This window comes from Cherax quadricarinatus, chromosome 1, assembly GCF_038502225.1.
Source record: "Cherax quadricarinatus isolate ZL_2023a chromosome 1, ASM3850222v1, whole genome shotgun sequence".
NCBI lineage: Eukaryota > Metazoa > Arthropoda > Malacostraca > Decapoda > Parastacidae > Cherax > Cherax quadricarinatus.
Genome location: NC_091292.1, coordinates 49759873 through 49780282, shown reverse-complemented (window position 1 = coordinate 49780282; position 20410 = coordinate 49759873). Strand labels below are relative to the sequence as shown.

General features: G+C 42.1%; 1 protein-coding gene across 3 annotated transcripts in view; it reads right to left on the bottom strand.

Moving 5' to 3' along the window:
- LOC128685475 (putative neural-cadherin 2) overlaps positions 1-20410 on the bottom strand; it is a 221203-nt gene that overhangs the window by 88134 nt on the left and 112659 nt on the right. For all 3 annotated transcript variants that reach the window (XR_011391651.1, XM_070082192.1, XM_070082196.1), the window contains exons 4-7: positions 10161-10406; positions 9544-9891; positions 8581-8911; positions 6558-6747 (exon numbers count right to left, since the gene is read on the bottom strand). Coding sequence is in view for 2 of the 3 variants with exons in the window: in XM_070082192.1 (XP_069938293.1) it covers positions 6558-6747; positions 8581-8911; positions 9544-9891; positions 10161-10406 (1115 nt within the window). In the remaining variant the exon portion in view is untranslated. The remainder of the gene's footprint in view (positions 1-6557; positions 6748-8580; positions 8912-9543; positions 9892-10160; positions 10407-20410) is intronic.

Sequence of the window (20410 nt, the reverse complement as noted above, 5' to 3'; positions counted from 1 at the left end):
AACCTTCCAGCTCCATCCCCAAACATCTTACTGCTTGGTGATTTCAACCTAAGGCGTACAAAATGGAAGAATGTAGCAAATAATGTTATAGCTGAAACAATCCCCGGAGGTAGCGCAGATGAAAGGTCACACACACGAGCTACTAAGTCTCTGCGAAAAACACACCTTAAGCCAGCAGATAGTGGAGCCAACAAGACTAGAAAACACACTTGACCTCATCTTCACAAATAATGAGGACCTGATACGAGACATAAGAATATAAAAAACAACTAATTCCGATCACAACCTAATCGAAGTCCAGACGTACATGCATAGGGGTCCTGATCAGCAGAATGCATGTACCTGTGAAGGTGTCTTCACAAAATACAACTTCAACAACAAGAACATCAACTGGGACCAGGTAAACCATGTCCTAAACGAAACATGTTGGGAAGATGTCTTAAATGACATGGATTCAAACCAGTGCCTTGAAAGGACCAACTTCCTGGCAGCCGAAGCATGTTCTAGGCATATTCCCCTAAGAAAGAAGAGGAGCAGGAGTAAACTGGAGAGAGAAAGATGCTCCCTCTACAGAAGACGACGAAGAGTCACTGAGCTCCTCAGGAGTGCTAGAATATCTGATACACGAAAGGAGGCGCCGACCAGGGAAGTGGAAACTATCGAACTTAAGTTAAATGACTCTTACAGGAACCAGGAGAGACAGGAGGAGCTTAAAGCTATTAGTGAAATTGAAAGAAATTCAAAATATTTCTTTTCATATGCTAAAAACAAGGCAAATACCACATCTAGTATCGGGCCTTTACTCAGACAGGATGGGACTTACACAGAAGACAACAAGGAAATGAGTGAAATATTGAAATCCCAGTACGACTCTGTGTTTAGTGAACCACTAATCGGTCTGAGGATCGACGACCCAAATGATTTCTTCATGAATGAGCCTCAAAACTCCATAAATGTATGCCAGATTTCCGACATTACCCTAACTCCTATAGATTTCGAAAAAGCCATTGACAACATGCCCATGCACTCAGCCCCGGGCCCAGACTCGTGGAACTCTGTTTTCATTAAGAACTGCAAGAAACCCCTCTCGCGTGCCCTAAGTACACTATGGAGCAGCAGCTTGGACATGGGTGAAATTCCACAGTCACTTAAAACAACGGATATAGCCCCACTCCATAAAGGTGGCAGCAAAGCATTAGCTAAGAACTATAGACCAATAGCTCTGACGTCCCACATTATAAAAATCTTTGAAAGAGTGCTAAGAAGCAGGATTGCAAATCGCCTGGATTCCCAAAATCTGCACAATCCAGGGCAACATGGGTTCAGGGCAGGTCGCTCCTGCCTCTCAACTACTGGATCACTATGATATGGCCTTGGATGCACTGGAAGAAAATCAGAATGCAGATGTAATATACACAGACTTTGCAAAAGCATTTGATAAATGCGATCATGGTGTAATAGCCCATAAAATACGTGCTAAAGGAAAGTGGGGAGATGGATCTTCAACTTCCTAACAAATCGAACACAAAGAGTAGTAGTCAACAGAGTTAAATCGGAGGCTGCCATAGTGAAGAGCTCTGTTCCACAAGGCACAGTACTCACCCCCATCTTATTCCTTATCCTCATATCAGACAAAAAGAGATATACATCACAGCACCGTATCATCCTTTGCGGATGATACTAGGATCTGCATGAGGCTGTCATCTGCTGAGGACGCGGTTAACCTCCAAGAAGATATAAACAAAGTTTTCCAGTGGGCAACGGAAAACAATATGATGTTCAATGAGGACAAATTCCAACTACTCCGTTATGGAAAACTGGAGGAGATAATAACTAGAACAGAGTATATTCAGACTCTGGCCATACAATAGAGCGGAAAAATAATGTAAGGGACCTGGGAGTAGTAATGTCTGAGGATCTCACTTTAAGATAAGATAAGATAAGATTTCGTTCGGATTTTTAACCCCGTAGGGTTAGCCACCCAGGATAACCCAAGAAAGTCAGTGCGTCATCGAGGACTGTCTAACTTATTTCCATTGGGGTCCTTAATCTTGTCCCCCAGGATGCGACCCACACCAGTCGACTAACACCCAGGTACCTATTTGCTGCTAGGTGAACAGGACAACAGGTGTAAGGAAACGTGTCGGAATTTCCACCCGCCGGGAATCGAACCCGGGCCCTCCGTGTGTGAAGCGGGAGTTTTAGCCATCAGGCCACCGGGCCACTTTCAAGGATCACAACAGTGCCACGATCGCACGTGCAAAGAAAATGATAGGATGGATAATGAGAACGTTCAAAACGAGAGATGCCAAGCCAATGATGATCCTTTTCAAATCACTTGTTCTCTCTAGGCTGGAATACTGCTGTACATTAACATCTCCATTCAAAGCAGGTTAAATCGCAGATCTAGAGAGTGTACAGAGATCCTTTACTGCACATACAAGTTCTGTCAAGCACCTTAACTACTGGGAACGCTTGGAAGCACTTGACTTGTACTCGTTGGAACGCAGGAGGGAAAGTTATATCATAATCTACACTTGGAAAATCTTGGAAGGAATGGTCCCAAATCTGCACACAGAAATCACTCCCTACGAAAGTAAAAGACTGGGCAGACGATGCAAAATGCCGCCAATAAAAAGTAGGGGCGCCATTGGTACACTAAGGGAAAACACCATAAATGTCCGGGGCCCAAGACTGTTCAACAGCCTCCCATCAAGCATTAGGGGAATTGCCAATAAACCCCTGGCTGCCTTCAAGAGAGAGTTGGACAGATACCTAAAGTCAGTGCCGGATCAGCCGGGCTGTGGCTCGTATGTTGGACTGCGTGCGGCCAGCAGTAACAGCCTAATGGATCAGGCCCTGATTCATCGGGAGGCCTGGTCATGGACCGGGCCGCCGGGGCGTTGATCCCCGGAATAACCTCCAGGTAACCTCCAGGTAACCGCGTGTTCGACTATAAAGGAACTCCATGCGCATATGTCCTAAAATTTGAAAGTTGTTTATTTGCTTTTAAGTGTGTAAGCAATTTATACTTAGGCTTTCAAGCAAAATTTTCAATGTTTTTAAAACAGTCTTGAGGGCACACACATATTACGGGCCCATTAAGGAGTATATGGAGGATATATGGATAGAAAAAAAGAGGGGAAGGAATGTAAAAGGGGTACAAATGAGAGTGGTGAGATGCTTTCAACAAACTTTGGAATGAAAATTAATTAGCTGAGAAATCCTAGGGAACAAATGGGTTTGACAGTTAAAAATAGGAGACCAGCGTTATCAGATGGAGAATTAAAGGTATCGGGAAGACGGAAGGAATATTTTAAGGAACTGTTAAATGTTGATGAAGATAAGGAAGCTGTGAGGTACAACATCTTGCAGGCGTAAGAGGCAGCTGTGAGTGTGGGTGAGGTGTGCGAGGCAGAGGGTAGAATGAAAGGCAGAAATGTTAAAAACAGGTGGTGATATAGTTTTGGATTGGTTGGTACTTTTATTTAATAAATGTGTGGAAGAGGGTGAGGTACCCAGGGACTGGTAGAGAGCATGCATAGTTCCTTTCTATAAAGGCAAAGGGGACAAAAGATAATATAAAAATAATAGGGGAATAAGCGTGTTGAGTATACCTAGTAAGATTCTGGTAGAGTTATTATTGAAAGAATTAAGAGTAAGATGGAGAGCAGGACTGCAGATAAACAAGGAGGCTTTAGGAAGGGTAGAGGGTGTGTAGACCAGGAGTTTACAGTGAAACATAAATGAATAGTATTTAGATAAGTGTAAAGAGGTTTTTGTTGTATTCATGGATTTGGAAAAGGCATATGATAGGGTGGACAGGGGGGGGGGAGCAATGTGGCAGATGTTGCAGGTGTATGGTATAGGGGTAGGTTACTGAAAGCAGTGAAGAGTTTTTACGAGGATAGTGAGGCTCAGTTTAGGTATGTAGGAAAGAGGCCTACTTTTACTTCCCAGTAAAAGTAGGCCTTAGACAGGGATATAAGATGTAACCATAGTTGTTGAATATTTTTATAGATGGGGTTGTAAGAGCAGTGAATGCTCGGGTGATGGTAAGAGCTGTGGGGTTAAAAAATGAAGAATCTAACACAAAGAGTGAGTTGTTACAGTTGTTTTTTGCTTATGACACTGTGCTTTTGGGAGATTTTGAAGAGAAGTTACAGAAGTTGGTGGACGAGTTTGGTAGGGTATGTAAAAGGAAATTAAAATTGAACATAGGAAAGAGCAAGGTGATGAGGATAACAAAAAGTTTAGGTAATGAAAGACTAGATATCAGACTGGAGGGAGAGAGTATGGAGGAAGTGAATGTATTCAGATATTTGGGAGTGGACGTGTCAGCAGATGGGTCTATGAAAGACGAGGTGAATCATAGAATAGTTGAGGTGAAAAAGGTGAGTGGTGAACTAAGGAGTGTGTGGAGACAACGTTATGCATGGAAGCAATGAGGGGAATGTATGAGAGTACAGTTATACCAATGCTCTTATATGGGTGTAAAGCATGGGTGGCGAATGTTGAAACAAGAAGGCTGTAGGGAGTGGAGTATAATGCAGAGTGGAGTATAATGCAGAGTGGAGTATAATGCAGAGTGGAGTATAATGCAGAGTGGAGTACAATGCAGAGTGGAGTATAATGCAGAGTGGAGTATAATGCAGAGTGGAGTATAATGCAGAGTGGAGTACAATGCAGAGTGGAGTATAATGCAGAGTGGAGTATAATGCAGAGTGGAGTATAATGCAGAGTGGAGTATAATGCAGAGTGGAGTATAATGCAGAGTGGAGTATAATGCAGAGTGGAGTACAATGCAGAGTGGAGTATAATGCAGAGTGGAGTATAATGCAGAGTGGAGTATAATGCAGAGCGGAGTATAATGCAGAGTGGAGTATAATGCAGAGTGGAGTATAATGCAGAGTGGAGTACAATGCAGAGTGGAGTATAATGCAGAGTGGAGTATAATGCAGAGTGGAGTATAATGCAGAGTGGAGTATAATGCAGAGTGGAGTATAATGCAGAGTGGAGTATAATGCAGAGTGGAGTATAATGCAGAGTGGAGTACAATGCAGAGTGGAGTATAATGCAATGGGAGTATAATGCAGAGAATACGTAGTTTGGAAATTAGTAAGAGGTGTGGGGTTGCTAAAAGTATTATCCAGAGGACTGAGGAAGAGTTGTTGAGGTGGTTTGGACATTTAAGGAGGAAGGAAGGAAAGAAAAAGAATAACTTGGAGAACGTATAAATCTGTAGTGGAAGGAAGTCGGGGTAGGGGTCGGCTTGGTAGGAAACGGCCGATGTGATAATAAAAAAAATAAAAAAAATATTACGCATATTTAACCTAATATATCCCAAGAAAGTCAAACACTGTGACTTATTTTTGATCAGAAGAGAACTTCTCCAGTTATGGCACAGAATCCAAATAAACATTGCACCCACCTAGAACAAATCAGATTTTTTTTATCCATTTCATGAGTTGCATCAGGTATTAAAGAGTGATGTCATGCAGGATAGTTTTATTTTAATCAGAGGAAGCACTCAACCAGTGTGGCTCATATAACGACTGGGTAATCAGAGGCATTCAGACTCGATCTATGGAAGGGAAGGATAATAAGTTCAGCTCTCTTTATCAATAGATTTTCACCAGCACAAAGGCAGCCTCCTTGAGAATGCATAATCTAGTTAAATAATCCAAATACTGTACGATTTCGAGATTGAAAGTGGCAACACAAATTTCCTTTTTAAGTAGGTTGCACGACTGCTGAAATATTGAATCCAATTAAAAGAGGCTTTCTGGAGTTATTACATGGAAAACAATTTTGAAAATGATCTACATAAAACTGAAAAAAGGCACTCTGCTCTTGTCACTTATTCCATGAACCTTTCCCTAGTAATAATTCACCATGGTTGAAAATTTGAAGCTGATGAAATAAGGCGTCCTGAAGGAAGACAGTGGAAGACAAGGACACATCGCCTAACAATATGACTGGCTCTTGCATGAACTTGTATTTCCTCAGAAATGTTTTGAACTGTGTATGTGTCGTTATCTAAATACTGTCGGTATCATCATACTTTTATTTCTACAACTACATGATACAACTTGGTCACATGAAGTCAATACCTGGCGAAACGTTCCCAAAATAAAGATAACTAAGTGATTGTCAAGTGTTTCATTTATCAAGACAAGAGAAAGGTGTGGTGGCAGGACGAGTAAGGTAGGTGTAATGGCAGGGAAAGTGATGCAGGTGTGGTGGCAGGACATGTGAGGCATATGTAATGCAAGACAGGGGAGGGAGACTAGTGCTGTACTCACACGCAGGCTGTCTCTCTCCAGTGGTGGTGGTAGGGCAGGGGAAGCAGAGAAGTGCGTTACTCACCTGCAGGCTTTTTCCCCCTCTAGCAGTGGTAGCAGGACAGGGGTGCAAGCATGTGCGTTACTCACCTACAGGCTGCTTCTCTCCAGAGGTGGTGGCAGGACAGGGGATGCAAGCGTGTTACTCACCCGCAGGCTCTCTCTCTCCAGGGGTGGTGGAGTGCAGGGGAGGCAAGCAAGTGCGTTACTCACCTGCAGGCTGTCTCTCTCCAGGGGTGGTGGCAGGACAGGGGAGGCAGGCAGGTAGTGTTGACACACACATCCGGGGCAACACAACCTTGGTGCAGGTTGTGGTGTCTGTTAGACTGGTCCCACTCACTCGTGTTACCATCATGTGTGAGAGCGATGGGGTGATCCATCACTCGAACATCGTCTACACAACCTGTGCGTGTGAGAGACTTTGAAGGAAATTCTTACATAATATATACAGGTGTTTTATACACAAAAACTGCCAGTCCCATTATATATGATCGTCCACTTCTGACATTCTTATAAACTTATGCACAGGGTACTTCTCCTAGTTCTTATTATTACTAGACAAAGCTGCTCTGATTAGATTATTTTACTTACAATTATAACCTGCCTGATTCTTTCTCTACTTCCTTCTTCAATCATAATCTGAATTACAATACAGTGGACCCCCGGTTCCCGATATTAATCCGTTCTGAGAGCTCATCGTAAACCAAAAATATCGGAAAGCGAATCAATTTTCCCCGTAAGAAATAATGGAAATCAAATTAATCCGTGCAAGACACCCAAAAGTATGAAAAAAAAACTTTTACCACATGAAATATTAAGTTTAGTGCAATAGAATAATTACAATAACAACAATAACAATGGATTAATAACAATAGAATATAATTGACACTTACCTTTAATGAAGATCTGGTGGTGATTGATGGGATGGGAGGAAGAGTGTGTGCTGAACCTATTGCATAGAAGGGGAATCCCCCTCCAGTAGCACTGGAGGTTTACCTGGAGTTTACCTGGAGAGAGTTCCGGGGGTCAACGCCCCCGCGGCCCGGTCTGTGACCAGGCCTCCTGGTGGATCAGAGCCTGATCAACCAGGCTGTTACTGCTGGCTGCACGCAAACCAACGTACGAGCCACAGCCCGGCTGGTCAGGAACCGACTTTAGGTGCTTGCCCAGTGCCAGCTTGAAGACTGCCAGGGGTCTGTTGGTAATCCCCCTTATGTATGCTGGGAGGCAGTTGAACAGTCTCGGGCCCCTGACACTTATTGTATGGTCTCTTAACGTGGTAGTGACACCCCTGCTTTTCATTGGGGGAATGTTGCATCGTCTGCCAAGTGTGCTGCCAAGTCTTTTTCCGGGGTTACTTCCCTTCTTCTTTTAATGCCACTAGGACCAGCTTGAGAGTCACTGGACTTCTGTCTCACAACATATCTGTCCATAGAGACCTGTACCTCCCGTTCCTTTATGACTTTCCTAAGGTAGTTCACAACAGTGTCATTGTACAGGTTGCCAACACAGCTTGCAGTAGCTGTCTGAGGGTGATTTTCATCAAAAAAGCTTTTCACTTCAAGCCACTTTGCACACATTTCTCTAATCTTTGAAGTAGGCAACTGCTTCACTTTCTCTATTCCCTCCTCCGAAGCAGTTTCCTCAGGTCTGGCCTCTTGCTGTTGAAGATGATTTAGCAGGTCATCAGTGGTTAGTTCGTCATTGTCCTCCTCCACCAAATCTTCCACATCCTCCCCACTAACCTCCAACCCCAAGGACTTCCCCAATGCCACTTTTGTACTTTGCAATTACCTCTTTCTTCATTTCAATAGTCAATAGCACCCTTGGTCTGGAAGGGTTGGCACTAGAAGCTTCCTTGGGGCCCATGGTGACTTATTTTGCAGAAACAAGCACCAAAAACAGTGATAATATGGATGTTATGGAATGTACCGAATGTATCCTTTGATGCGCGCACACTGGCTGGCTTGTAAACACTGGTACACAGGGGGGAGTTCAGGCCACAACTGGACACGTCTTGTACGAATTGTATCGCATACCGGGTTTTGTATCGGGAAGCAAGGCAAAATTTTTTCGATCAAATGCATCGGAAACCGAATTTATCGGATACCGGTAACATCGGGAACTGGGGGTCCACTGTAGCTATTTTCAATTAAATAACTACTTTTCAAATCTTTAAAGTTTATTTTAAACTATCATTGTTTTAATTGTAAAACAGTTGTAGAGAATTACTTACATTGTTGGAGGTCATGATTTACTTTTGCTAAGGTGGTGCCAACGAACTCAGGCAGGCCTCCCATAGTCACTGTGTCCACTGTGAGAGGTACGGGTGCCACGGAGGCCAGGTCTTGCGTGCCACCATGGAGGGTGCTGGAGTGAAAAGACTCCCAAGACCCGTTCTGCCGCCAGCCATCGCTGTCATCCACTCCGATGATGAGGTTAGGTCCGTGGCGGCCAACTCTTACTGTGTGCCACGCACCGTCTCCCAGGGGAAAGGTCTCTAGACACACCTCCTGTCTGCCCTGCCTCGGTCCAGACATGGAGGCACAAGCAACACCGCTACGCAGCTGTTATAAATGTGTTAAAATTATTTAGGCAGCATCTTTCCATGACCAGTTTCACATTTTCCTAGCTTTTCTAAATAGGCATTTGTAATCTGGCATAAATGGAACCAGATATGACCTCTGAATACTATGGTCAAAACAGAAGTTAATGCGTTCGTAGTTTTCATTGCAAAATTATTTAGTGACTGTAACAAGCATGACATGAGCTAATCAGTAAATTAGTAAAAATTCTTTAGTAATTTCTGTCATTTTTTTTTTTTTGCAAATTTAACTGACGTTTAACTTTATTTAAATTTTTCAAAAACTAGTGAAATAAATATGAAAATGATTACTACTTGGTATTATCTCTTGGGGAAAAGTAAAACACTGTCAGAATAAAAATATACGCTAATAATCGCAAAATGAATGAGATAATATTCTTGTAATCACTGAAGCAGGATACTATAATTATCAAGAGCATATAGGCCTACCTTGAAAGAGCATATAGGCCTACCTTGAAAGGTCTTTACACAATGAGATGATCTTTATTCGTAGTGATTAGATTTATTAACATGATTTTTAAATGTAGTTACAGTGTGGCCTTCATAATCCAGACCATGGCCAGAACTTAAACAATGACTGTATAATGACACAACCTCTAGTTTTAAGTTAGACGAGTGGTGTGTGGAGGGTAGGAACATCAGGAGTCCATGAGGGTGTCCCCTCGCTCTCACTCGTAGCTGCAGCATTATATGGTACGGATCTTGTGAGAAGGGAAGAGCCACCTTCATGTATGATGCTTTGCCAAGACTAACGGGAACAGTGGGTGAAGAACACTGAAACCCTGACCATCCTGGCTCACAGTCACATCTCGGGGCGATGAGACCACCAGCACAGCTGCCTCGTATACCACAGAAAGTCAGCTCCTGGCCACAAGCTTTCTCCTGGGGCATACATCCCTTAATGCTGCCACTACTGTGCGCTGGTTCTCCCACATCAACAACCTGAGTAAAAAAAAAAGCCTCATTATATCCTTAAACTTACGTAACATAATAACAAATCACAAGACAAGTTATTTATTTTTCAGAAAGTCCTGTGCGTCTTTTTAAAATAAAACGTAAAAATTTCACTTACGAGAAACTTAATTAAATCTTTCTGAAACATGAATTAAGTATATAAGCCGAATCTTTAAAGATGTCCATCAAAACAAATGTAATATCGTTTTTAAACCATTTATCACAATGTAAAATCGTTTTAAAAACAGGAACGTTACCTCTCCGTTGAGTGTGAGGCGAGAGATACAGCCGTCCAGAGCCTGGTTTACAATGGCGTTCGTCCAGCCGAAATGTTCGGGATATGGGTATGGGTGTGCAAGGCCACCCACCTGCAGCGGAACACCACCGCTCCAGTTCTCTATCACCTGCGGGTCCACCCACGGAGCTCGGGCAGAGCAGTGGCCATCACTGGTTGTATCAGCTGACCAGCCATGTCCACACAGGTCAACTATCAACATCACTCCCTGAAAAGTTTATGAGTGAACAAAATACTTCCCACCACCCATGTATGAACACATGAATGAGATGGGAAGAGTTCTAATATTACCTAATGTTGTATATTCTCAGGGGTCTTGATAAACACTTAATAATGAATGTATGGATATATTCTCAAGGGATTTTGACAGAACTTTAGTCACATATGTATGGATATAATCTGAGGGAATACTTCAGAGATGAGATATCAGTGAGATGGTTTGGGCATTTAGAGAGTGGGGAGCAGACTAAGAGGAAAGAGGTGAATAAATCCAGGGTGAAGGGAAGGAAAGATAGGGGTTGTCTCAACAATGATTTGATGAAAAGTGTGAAGGAGGTTTCAGTGACAGGGGCTCTAGTATCCAGCTGGCTTATGTGAGCATATTAGATCGGAATAAACAGTTACAGTTAGTTTTATGGATTTTACAAGCATATTGAGTGTTAACGTAATATTTACGAAGGGATATAGGGAATCCAGTTGGCTGGATTCATATCTTGGAGGCGGGAAGTACTATACAGTTCTTTAACTCTGAATGAGGGAGGGGATGTAACAGTTTAGAAGCTCAGTTGAAATGTGATGTCTGAGCACTTCTTGCAAGACAGCTGTTTAAAGAATGATAATGTCAGCACTTACCTGAGGGCATAACTCAGTGCATGATGATTGTCCTGTTATTATTATTAGAATGATTTTATTAGTATTTATCAAAATTATTATTAAGATTATTAGGTTATAGTATTTTTTGCACAGGAGAAATGTGTCATTAAACTGTTGCAATATAAATAATAAAGAATTTATGGTAATATTTGTGGTAATAGTGTGATGCTGCAATAATGTGACACGGGTATGTGGTTAGTTCAGCTGGGTACAGTGACCACTAGGTACAAGCTAGTATGTCAGCTGGGTACAGTGACCACCAGGTACAAGCTAGTATATCAGCTGGGTTCAGTGACTACCAGGTACAAGCTGGTATATCAGCTGGGTACAGTGACCACCAAGTACAAGCTGGTATATCAGCTGGGTACAGTGACCAGGTACAAGCTAGTATATCAGCTGGGTACAGTGACCACTAGGTACAAGCTAGTATATCAGCTGGGTACAGTGACCACCAGGTACAAGCTAGTATATCAGCTGGGTACAGTGACCACAAGGTACAAGCTAGTATATCAACTGGGTTCAGTGGCCACCAGGTACAAGCTGGTATATCACATGGGTTCAGTGACTACCAGGTGCAAGCTGGTGTATCAGCTTGGTTCAGTGACCACCAGGTACAAGCTAGTATATCAGCTGGGTACAGTGACCACCAGGTACAAACTAGTGTTTCAGCTGGGTACAGCAACCACCAGGTACAAGCTAGTATATCAGCTGTGTGAGGGAAAAGTTCAATAGATAGGAGTAGCGAGGGAGTATATAGTAACAATAGTTTCATTGCCCTCTACTTGATAAAGGTAGGGTAAGTTCAGCTCTGGCTATTCCCCCCCCCCCTTTTTCCCCCTCCCGAAAGTGATAGTTTGATTGCCGGCTGCTTGTTAAGGTAGGGTCAGTCTAGCTCTGGCTATCCTTTCCCCTCCCTCTTCCCCCCCCCCCCCCGAAAGGTGACGTGTGGGGCTTCGGTCAAACAGTAAATCACTCGACTCACAGCTCCCAACACTACTGTAAGTACACGCCTGATCATATTTTAGTGGACTTATTGGTTGAAAGCTTCACTTTTGACCAATAATTAACTTAGTCCTTTCAGTCTTGATAGGTTAAAATGTTTTAATAATCACCACATCTTTTAGGTATTGTGCTTATCATGGAGAGTGATTTCTTAAGCAGTGGGTAATCTGTCTCTCTTTACAGCTTGAAAGGACAGAGGGGGTCACCTGCATTAGTTGATTATGCTTCGAGTTTCCCTGAAGCCGTACCCTTAAAGACCATAACTACTACAGAGGTGGCTGAAGCCCTTTTGTCCATCTTCTCCAGAGTGGGCATCCCTAGAGAAATTTTGTCTGACCGTGGGACACAATTCACATCTGACTTAATGCAACATCTCTACCAACTTCTGGGAGTGAAGCCTCTCTTCACCACACCCTATCATCCCAGCTGTAATGGGAGGGTTGAGTGCCAGCATTCGATTCTCAAGTCCATTTTAAGGAAACTTTGCTCCCTTAAACCTAAGGAGTGGCATCGTTACCTACCCTGTGCTTTGTTTGCCATGAGGGAAGTTCCCAGTGACTCTTTGGGGTTTTCACCTTTTGAACTTCTCTATGGTAGACAGGCCAGAGGTCCATTGTCCATCCTTCATGACTTATGGACTAATGAGGAGGTAAATGCTGAGGGTGTCTTACCAGTTTCTACACACAAATAACCCGCACATAAAAGAGAAGCTTACGACGACGTTTCGGTCCGACTTGGACCGAAACGTCGTCGTAAAGCTTCTCTCTTCTATGTACAGGTTATTTGTGTATTGCTCCAGTCACGGTATTGTGCCTTTTTGTTATTTACCAGTTTCTCCTTGACCTTAGATCCAAACTTGAGGAGACCTCTGACATAGTTTCGAAAAGCTTAAGCTTGTCAATGGACTAGTACAAAACATTTTGATTCCAAAAGTCAGAGAAGTTTTAAAGTAGGGGATGAAGTTCTGGTGCTTTTGTCTATCAAGTCAAATAAATTATTAGTAGCATGGAAAGGTCCATATAAAGTATTAAAAATTTGTGGGAAAGTTGACTACCTCATAGAAGTCAAGGGAAAACCTAAGCTTTATCATATTAACATCCTTAAGAAATATTACCGAAGAAATTCGGTTAACTGCCTTAATAACTTTGACTTAGTTTTTCCACACGAACTTGATAAAACAACTGAAGAATGTAAGGTGTGTGTAATTGACACCTCTAACTTAGACTATGATGAAGAACTACATGAATTGGTGACTCTTGACCACTTGGGCGCAACCAACATTAATATTAATGAATCTTTGGATGACCATAAGAGACATGAACTACTTCTATGTGTGAGTAACTTTTCAGACGTCTTTACTGATATTCCAGGTGTTACCTCCACGGTAGTCCATAAGATTGAGTTAGTGACAGACAATCCTATCAAACGAAAATTATACCCAGTTCCAGTTCACCTTAGGGATGCATTTGACCGCGAGGTGGACAAATTATTAAAACTAAAGATCATTGAACCTTCAGTATCTGCATATTGCTCACCAGTAGTCATGGTTAAGAAGGAGGATAATTCATATAGACTTGCTATTGACTTCAGAGGCCTTAATGCTATAACTCGGTGGGATGCTGAGCCTATGCCCTTAATAGATAGCGATCTACACAAATTTTATGACTCTTCCTTCTTTTCAGAGATTGATATTGCGCAGGCATATCATCAAGTAATGTTAAATCCTTCTTCTAAGCAGTACACTGCTTTTCCTACCCACCAAGGACTGATGCAGTAAAGAACTATGCCCTTCGGTTTGGTAACTGCCTGTGCTACCTACGTGAGACTGATGAGAAAGGTCGTGGGTAATATGCCAAATGTTTCAGTTTATTTTGATAACATTTACGTAATGACATCCACGTGGGGCGAACATATCCAAACATTAACATCAGTTTTGCATAGGTTATGCTCACATGGCCTCACTGCCAAGCCGAAGAAATGCTTCCTTGGGTATAACAAGATTAGATATCTTGGACTGATACTTTCTAATAACTCTCTGCAGCCTCTCCCCAGGAAGATCAAAGCTTTATTAGAATTTAAATTCCCCAAAACCAAGAAGCTCATGCGTAGCTTTCTTGGTTCTGTAAATTTTTATGCACGGTTTATCCCGAACCTTACTGATCTTACAGGCATCTTATCCGACTTCCTTAAAAAGTCTGTGAAGGAACCTCTAACTTTCCGACGTAGCTCGGGAAAAGTTTAATGAGATTAAAAGTATCTTTTCGAAAGACCCTATACTTAAGATTCCAGATATTAATAAAACATTTTGTTTAAGAACTGATGCCTCCATTACTGGCTTAGGTGTGGTGCTACTACAATACCATGATGATACTCCCTTCCCTGTATGCTTCCTAAGCCAGAAACTCCTTTCCGCAGAAACGAGATACTCCACCATAGAAAAGGAATGTTTGGCCCTTGTGTGGGGTATCTCCAAACTTAAATTTTATTTGCTGGGAAAAGAATTCATTTTAGAAACGGACCACAAACCTTTGATATACCTAGAAACTTTTAAGGGAACCAACAGTCGCCTCTTGAGGTGGACATTGGCACTCCAGGCTTTTAAGTTCCATATTGTGTATATCAATGGTTCATCCAATTATTTCTCTGACTGGTTAAGTCGTGACAGTCAGTAGATGATTTGTTGCCTTACGCGACTTCCACATGTTAGAACTTTTTCCTCGCCTATTCTTCTTTTACTCCTTGACTATAAGTCTTGGTATGGGGGAGTGTGAGGGAAAAGTTCAATAGATAGGAGTAGCGTGGGAGTATATAGTAACAATAGTTTCATTGTCGGCTACTTGTTAAGGTAGGGTCAGTCTAGCTCCGGCTATCCCTTCCCCTCCCTCTTCCCCCCCCCCGAAAGGTGACGTGTGGGGCTCCGGTCAAGCAGTAAATCACTCGACTCACAGCTCCCAACACTACTGTAAGTACACGCCTGATCATATTTTAGTGGACTTATTGGTTGAAAGCTTCACTTTTGACCAATAATTAACTTAGTCCTTTCAGTCTTGATAGGTTAAAATGTTTTAATAATCACCACATCTTTTAGGTATTGTGCTTATCATGGAGAGTGATTTCTTAAGGAGTGGGTAATCTGTCTCTCTTTAGAGCTTGAAAGGACAGAGAGGGTCACCTGCTCATCAACGAGTAGAATTGAAGGAGATGGACTAACATTCTGAGACGTCCCAAATTCTGATCCACTTACCTGTTTGTGTATGCAAGTAACAGGATATAACCCCTCATCATTGCAGTGGAGAAAACCCGCTTTCCTGTCATCTGGACAGATTATTGACGGCTATAAAATCTGTGAAGAACGAGCCGGTGGGTTGTCACCAACACCTGCGACCCCCCCCCATCATCGGCAACGGCTACGATTTCAACAACACGCAGTGTCACCAACACCAGACACCCAAGTTTTATATATATATATTAGCGTTGAATTCAGACATTTATATTTTTCATTTTTCATTTTCTTTAAGGTAGGATCAATATTTCATATTTAAGTGTTTTATTTTTTATATTTTCTAAATAACAATGTTTGTCAGTTTTTGTTCTTTTTCTATTCATTAATTTTCCTGAGGAAGAGCCAGCCTTGGTAATACTGTCTGAAGTTGTTACAGGGCTGAGTAAGCCTTCACAAGCTGGGTTCAGTGACCACCAGGTACAAGCTAGTATATCAGCTGGGTTAAGTGACCACCAGGTGCAAGCTAGTATATCAGCTGGGTTCAGTGACTACCAGGTACAAGCTGGTATATCAGCTGGGTTCAGTGACCACCAGGTACAAGCTAGTATATCAGCTTACGTGGCCTCCGTGTCAGTTCTGTTCGGTTTTATCGTAATGTTCGGAATTTTACAACTGGGAGTTGTCTTGATGTCTGATGACATGACGGTGTAGTCTGTAGATCGTTCCTTTCGAGAGAATGTCTCTGATAAGTGTGTATACTGCTGTGACTCTGTCATCTACACTGCATCTACCTCTAAATGTTGAGATTGATGTGATGTTTTAATCTACCTCTCTGGTGGTGAGACAGATGCATTATTGATGTTTATTCAGTAATCTCATTCTCAAACACCTTATGAATTACCGCGTAGAATTGTTACCTGGTAATTACCACTGTATTTCTCCAAGTGTTTTCTCAGTTCTACACTATTGCGAGGTGGGTAGTGTAGCGTGTAAGGTATATCCCTAATGATGGTAAACGTAGTGTATATACATTACAGCTGTTGATGAATAACAGAAGGGTGGAAGAGGGATCGAACCGTGGTAGAGCGTCGGACTATCAATCAGCGGACTGCGGTTCCAGCTTCTAGTCCACCCTCCTGTTTATTCATATCACTATGTAACACAATTTTTGTTCCTGGCAGGTAAGTGTTATTTTTCAACTCTTATTATTGCAAAACAATAGAAAATGCCCATCACTCCTTTCAAGCTGCTTTTGTGGCTTAGAGGATGAATTTTTGACAAAAAATGGCTAAATTTCAATATTTTTTGCTAGTTTTGGATGTAAAACAAAAATTAAATAAAATTTACATAAATAAAAGAAAAGTCACACAAATTTTATTTTAAACTTTCTGAAACATATTTACAAAGTTAAAAATGAACAGTTTTTCTAGATTTGCGAACATGCAACGAATCGCTTTCCCGTTTAAACCCCCAAATGTCGTTTTCATTATAAGATCCCTGATATCTGTGTTCTAAGTTCATTGTATCTTGGTGGAAGCGCTCCCCTTGCTCCTTTGAGTATGCTCTCATATTCTTGAAATTGTCAAGATGAACATCAAGGATATGGGCCTTAAGGGACATCCTACAGCCCATCTGACCATAGCTTTTTACCAAGGTCTCAACAAGTTCCACATAACTGTCAGCCTTGCTGTTGCCCAGAAAGTCCTGTGATACAACAACAAAACTCTCCCAGGTTTCCTTTTCCTTCTCTGTGAGCTTCTTTGGAAATTCTGAGCACTCCATGATTTTCCTGAATTGTGGTCCAGTGATGATGGCAGCCTTCACCTTTTCCTCTGATAGCTTGGGAGAGAATTCTTGAAGATACTTGAAGGCTGCAGACTCTTTGTTAAGAGCAGTAACAGTTTCATTAGACCTAGTTTGATGTGTAATGAAGGGAACAGAACCTTTTGAGAATCCACCAATGTTTTATGTTTGATATTATGTCTTCCTACTGAGAGGCCAGTGATTCCTCTGGTAATGTGCTGCTGTCTCTACTATCCCAACGACAGAGATAACAGGGAAACTTGGTAAAACCTCTTTGGAGTCCCATCAAAAATGCCACCGTTTTGAAGTCTCCAAGAACCTCCGAGCCATACTTATAATTCAAAGCTTCGAGTAGAATTTTGACACAGTTGTAGTCCTTAAGATGCACTAAATGAGCCAAGGGATATTTTTTTCCCATTGTACAGAAGTACAGTTTTTAGGTTTCTGTAGGAGCTGTCATTGAAGAGTCTCCACTCATCTGGATTGCTTGCAATTCCAGTTACATCAAACAGGCCCGATACATCAATAAAGTATCACAACCTGTCTTCATTAGTGAAGAAGCTTGAGAAATGTTGGTGACGTTATCTTTGGCTTGTCACTTGCACACTTTCATCCAGCAAGTCCCACTCCTTCAGTCCTGAAATCAAATGTTCAGCATTTGACTTTGTCAAACCAAGATCTCTGATAAGGTCATTGAGGTCTGTTTGGTTTGGGTAGTAAGGATTCCTCCCAACAGCTGCATCTGATTTGCTGCTTTCTTCTTTTGACGGTTGACTTCTTTCTGGAGGTGTAGGTACAGGAAGATCAGCACTGTGTGGTACTGGTGTAATAGAAGAGGGAAGGTCTGGATAAGAAATAGCAGGTGCATTTTTCCCAGTTCGGTGTTTGTAAGGATCCACCAGACAGAAGTAGCAGTTGGTCGAGTGATCAGTGGGTTCACACCATGTTCTAGCAACAGCAAACTTCATAGCTCTTTTTTTTCTCTTCTATACCATCCTGTAAAACAAAAGAATTAGCTTCTGTCACATACATTTCATTTAAAAATGTTCCTATTGAAGATTTTACCCTTCATATAACGTTCAAATGTTTTCTTACAATGTTCACAAGCAACATGAGGTGGCCAGGTCTTGTCTTGGTCCACAACTGTCATGCCAAAATACTATTTGTAAGCTTCACACATTTTTTTAGATGTTGTTACAGAGAACTTTTTTGTTCTTGTTTTAATGAATTGACCAGATATGTAGCAGAATGCATCTGGAGAATGAGTGCAGCCTCTTGATGCCATTTCACTTCTGATTTGTCTTCTCAGGTAGACAGAGCTAAACTGAATGCTGGTTTGTGAGCCCTTGTTTTTATATTTGCCAAGCAAAACTCTAGAACATAATAGTTTTACATCAGTCTTTCTTGAAAGTGTTCCAGAAGTGTCATGACCACAAAAACAAAGTTCTGGGATCAAACCCATTAACATGGGTTTAGAACAGGTCGCTCCTGTCTGTCTCAACTATTGGATCACTACGACAAGGTCCTAAATGCACTAGAAGACAAAAAGAATGCAGATGTAATACATCTTTGCAAAACCCTTCGACAAGTGTGACCATGGCGTAATAGCGCACAAAATGCGTGCTAAAGGAATAACAGGAAAAGTCGGTAGATGGGTCTATAATTTCCTCACTAACAGAACACAGAGAGTAGTAGTCAACAGAGTAAAGTCCGAGGCAGCTACGGTGAAAAGCTCTGTTCCACAAGGCACGTTACTCGCTCCCATCTTGTTCCTCATCCTCATATCCGACATAGACAAGGATGTCAGCCACAGCACCGTGTCTTCCTTTGCAGATGACACCCGAATCTGCATGACAATGTCTTCCATTGCAGACACTGCAAGGCTCCAGGCGGACATCAACCAAATCTTTCAGTGGGCTGCAGAAAAGAATATGAAGTTCAACGATGAGAAATTTCAATTACTCAGATATGGTAAACACGAGGAAATTAAATCTTCATCAGAGTACAAAACAAATTCTGGCCACAAAATAGAGTGAAACACCAACGTCAAAGACCTGGGAGTGATCATGTCGGAGGATCTCACCTTCAAGGACCATAACATTGTATCAATCGCATCTGCTAGAAAAATGACAGGATGGATAATGAGAACCTACAAAACTAGGGAGGCCAAGCCCATAATGACACTCTTCAGGTCACTTTTTCTATCTAGGCTGGAATATTGCTGCACACTAACAGCACCTTTCAAGGCAGGTGAAATTGCTGACCTAGAAAATGTACAGAGAACCTTCACGGAGCGCATAACGGAGATGAAACACCTCAATTACTGGGAGCGCTTGAGGTTCCTAAACCTGTATTCCCTGGAACGCAGGCGGGAGACATACATGATTATATACACCTGGAAAATCCTAGAGGGACTAGTACCGAACTTGCAAACGAAAATCACTCACTACGAAAGCAAAAGACTTGGCAGACGATGCAACATCCCCCCAATGAAAATCAGGAGTGTCACTAGCACGTTAAGAGACCATATAATAAGTGTCAGGCTCCCGAGACTGTTCAACTGCCTCCCAGCATACATAAGGGGGATTACCAATAGACCCCTGGCAGTCAAGCTGGCACTGGACAAGCACCTAAAGTCGGTTCCTGACCAGCCGGGCTGTGGCTCGTACGTTGGTTTGCGTGCAGCCAGCAGTAACAGCCTGGTTGATCAGGCTCTGATCCACCAGGAGGCCTGGTCACAGACCGGGCCGCGGGGGCGTTGACCCCCGGAACTCTCTCCAGGTAAACTCCAGGTATTGTGTGTCATACTACTGTGTATCATGTTACTATTTATCATACTGCGTATCATGTTACTGTTTATCATACTACTCTGTATTACTGTGTATTATGTTACTGGTTATCATACTACTGTGCATCATGTCACTGTTTATCATACTGTGTATCATGTTACTGTTCATTATACTCTGTAACATACTACTGTGTATCGTGTTACTGTGTATCATACTGCTGTGTATAATGCTACTGTATCATACTGTGTACCATACTACTGTGTGTCATGCTACTGTTTATCATACTGAATATCATGCTACTGTTTATCATACTACTGTTCATATTACTGTGTATCATAGAACTGTGTCTCATGATACTGTATACCAACTGTGCATACTGTGTATTGTGCTGTTTATCATACTACTGTGTATCATGATATTGTTTACAATACTGTGTATCATGCTGTGTATCATGCTATTGCATATACTACTGTGTATCATGCTACTGTGCAACATACTGTGTATCATGATACTCTATCATAC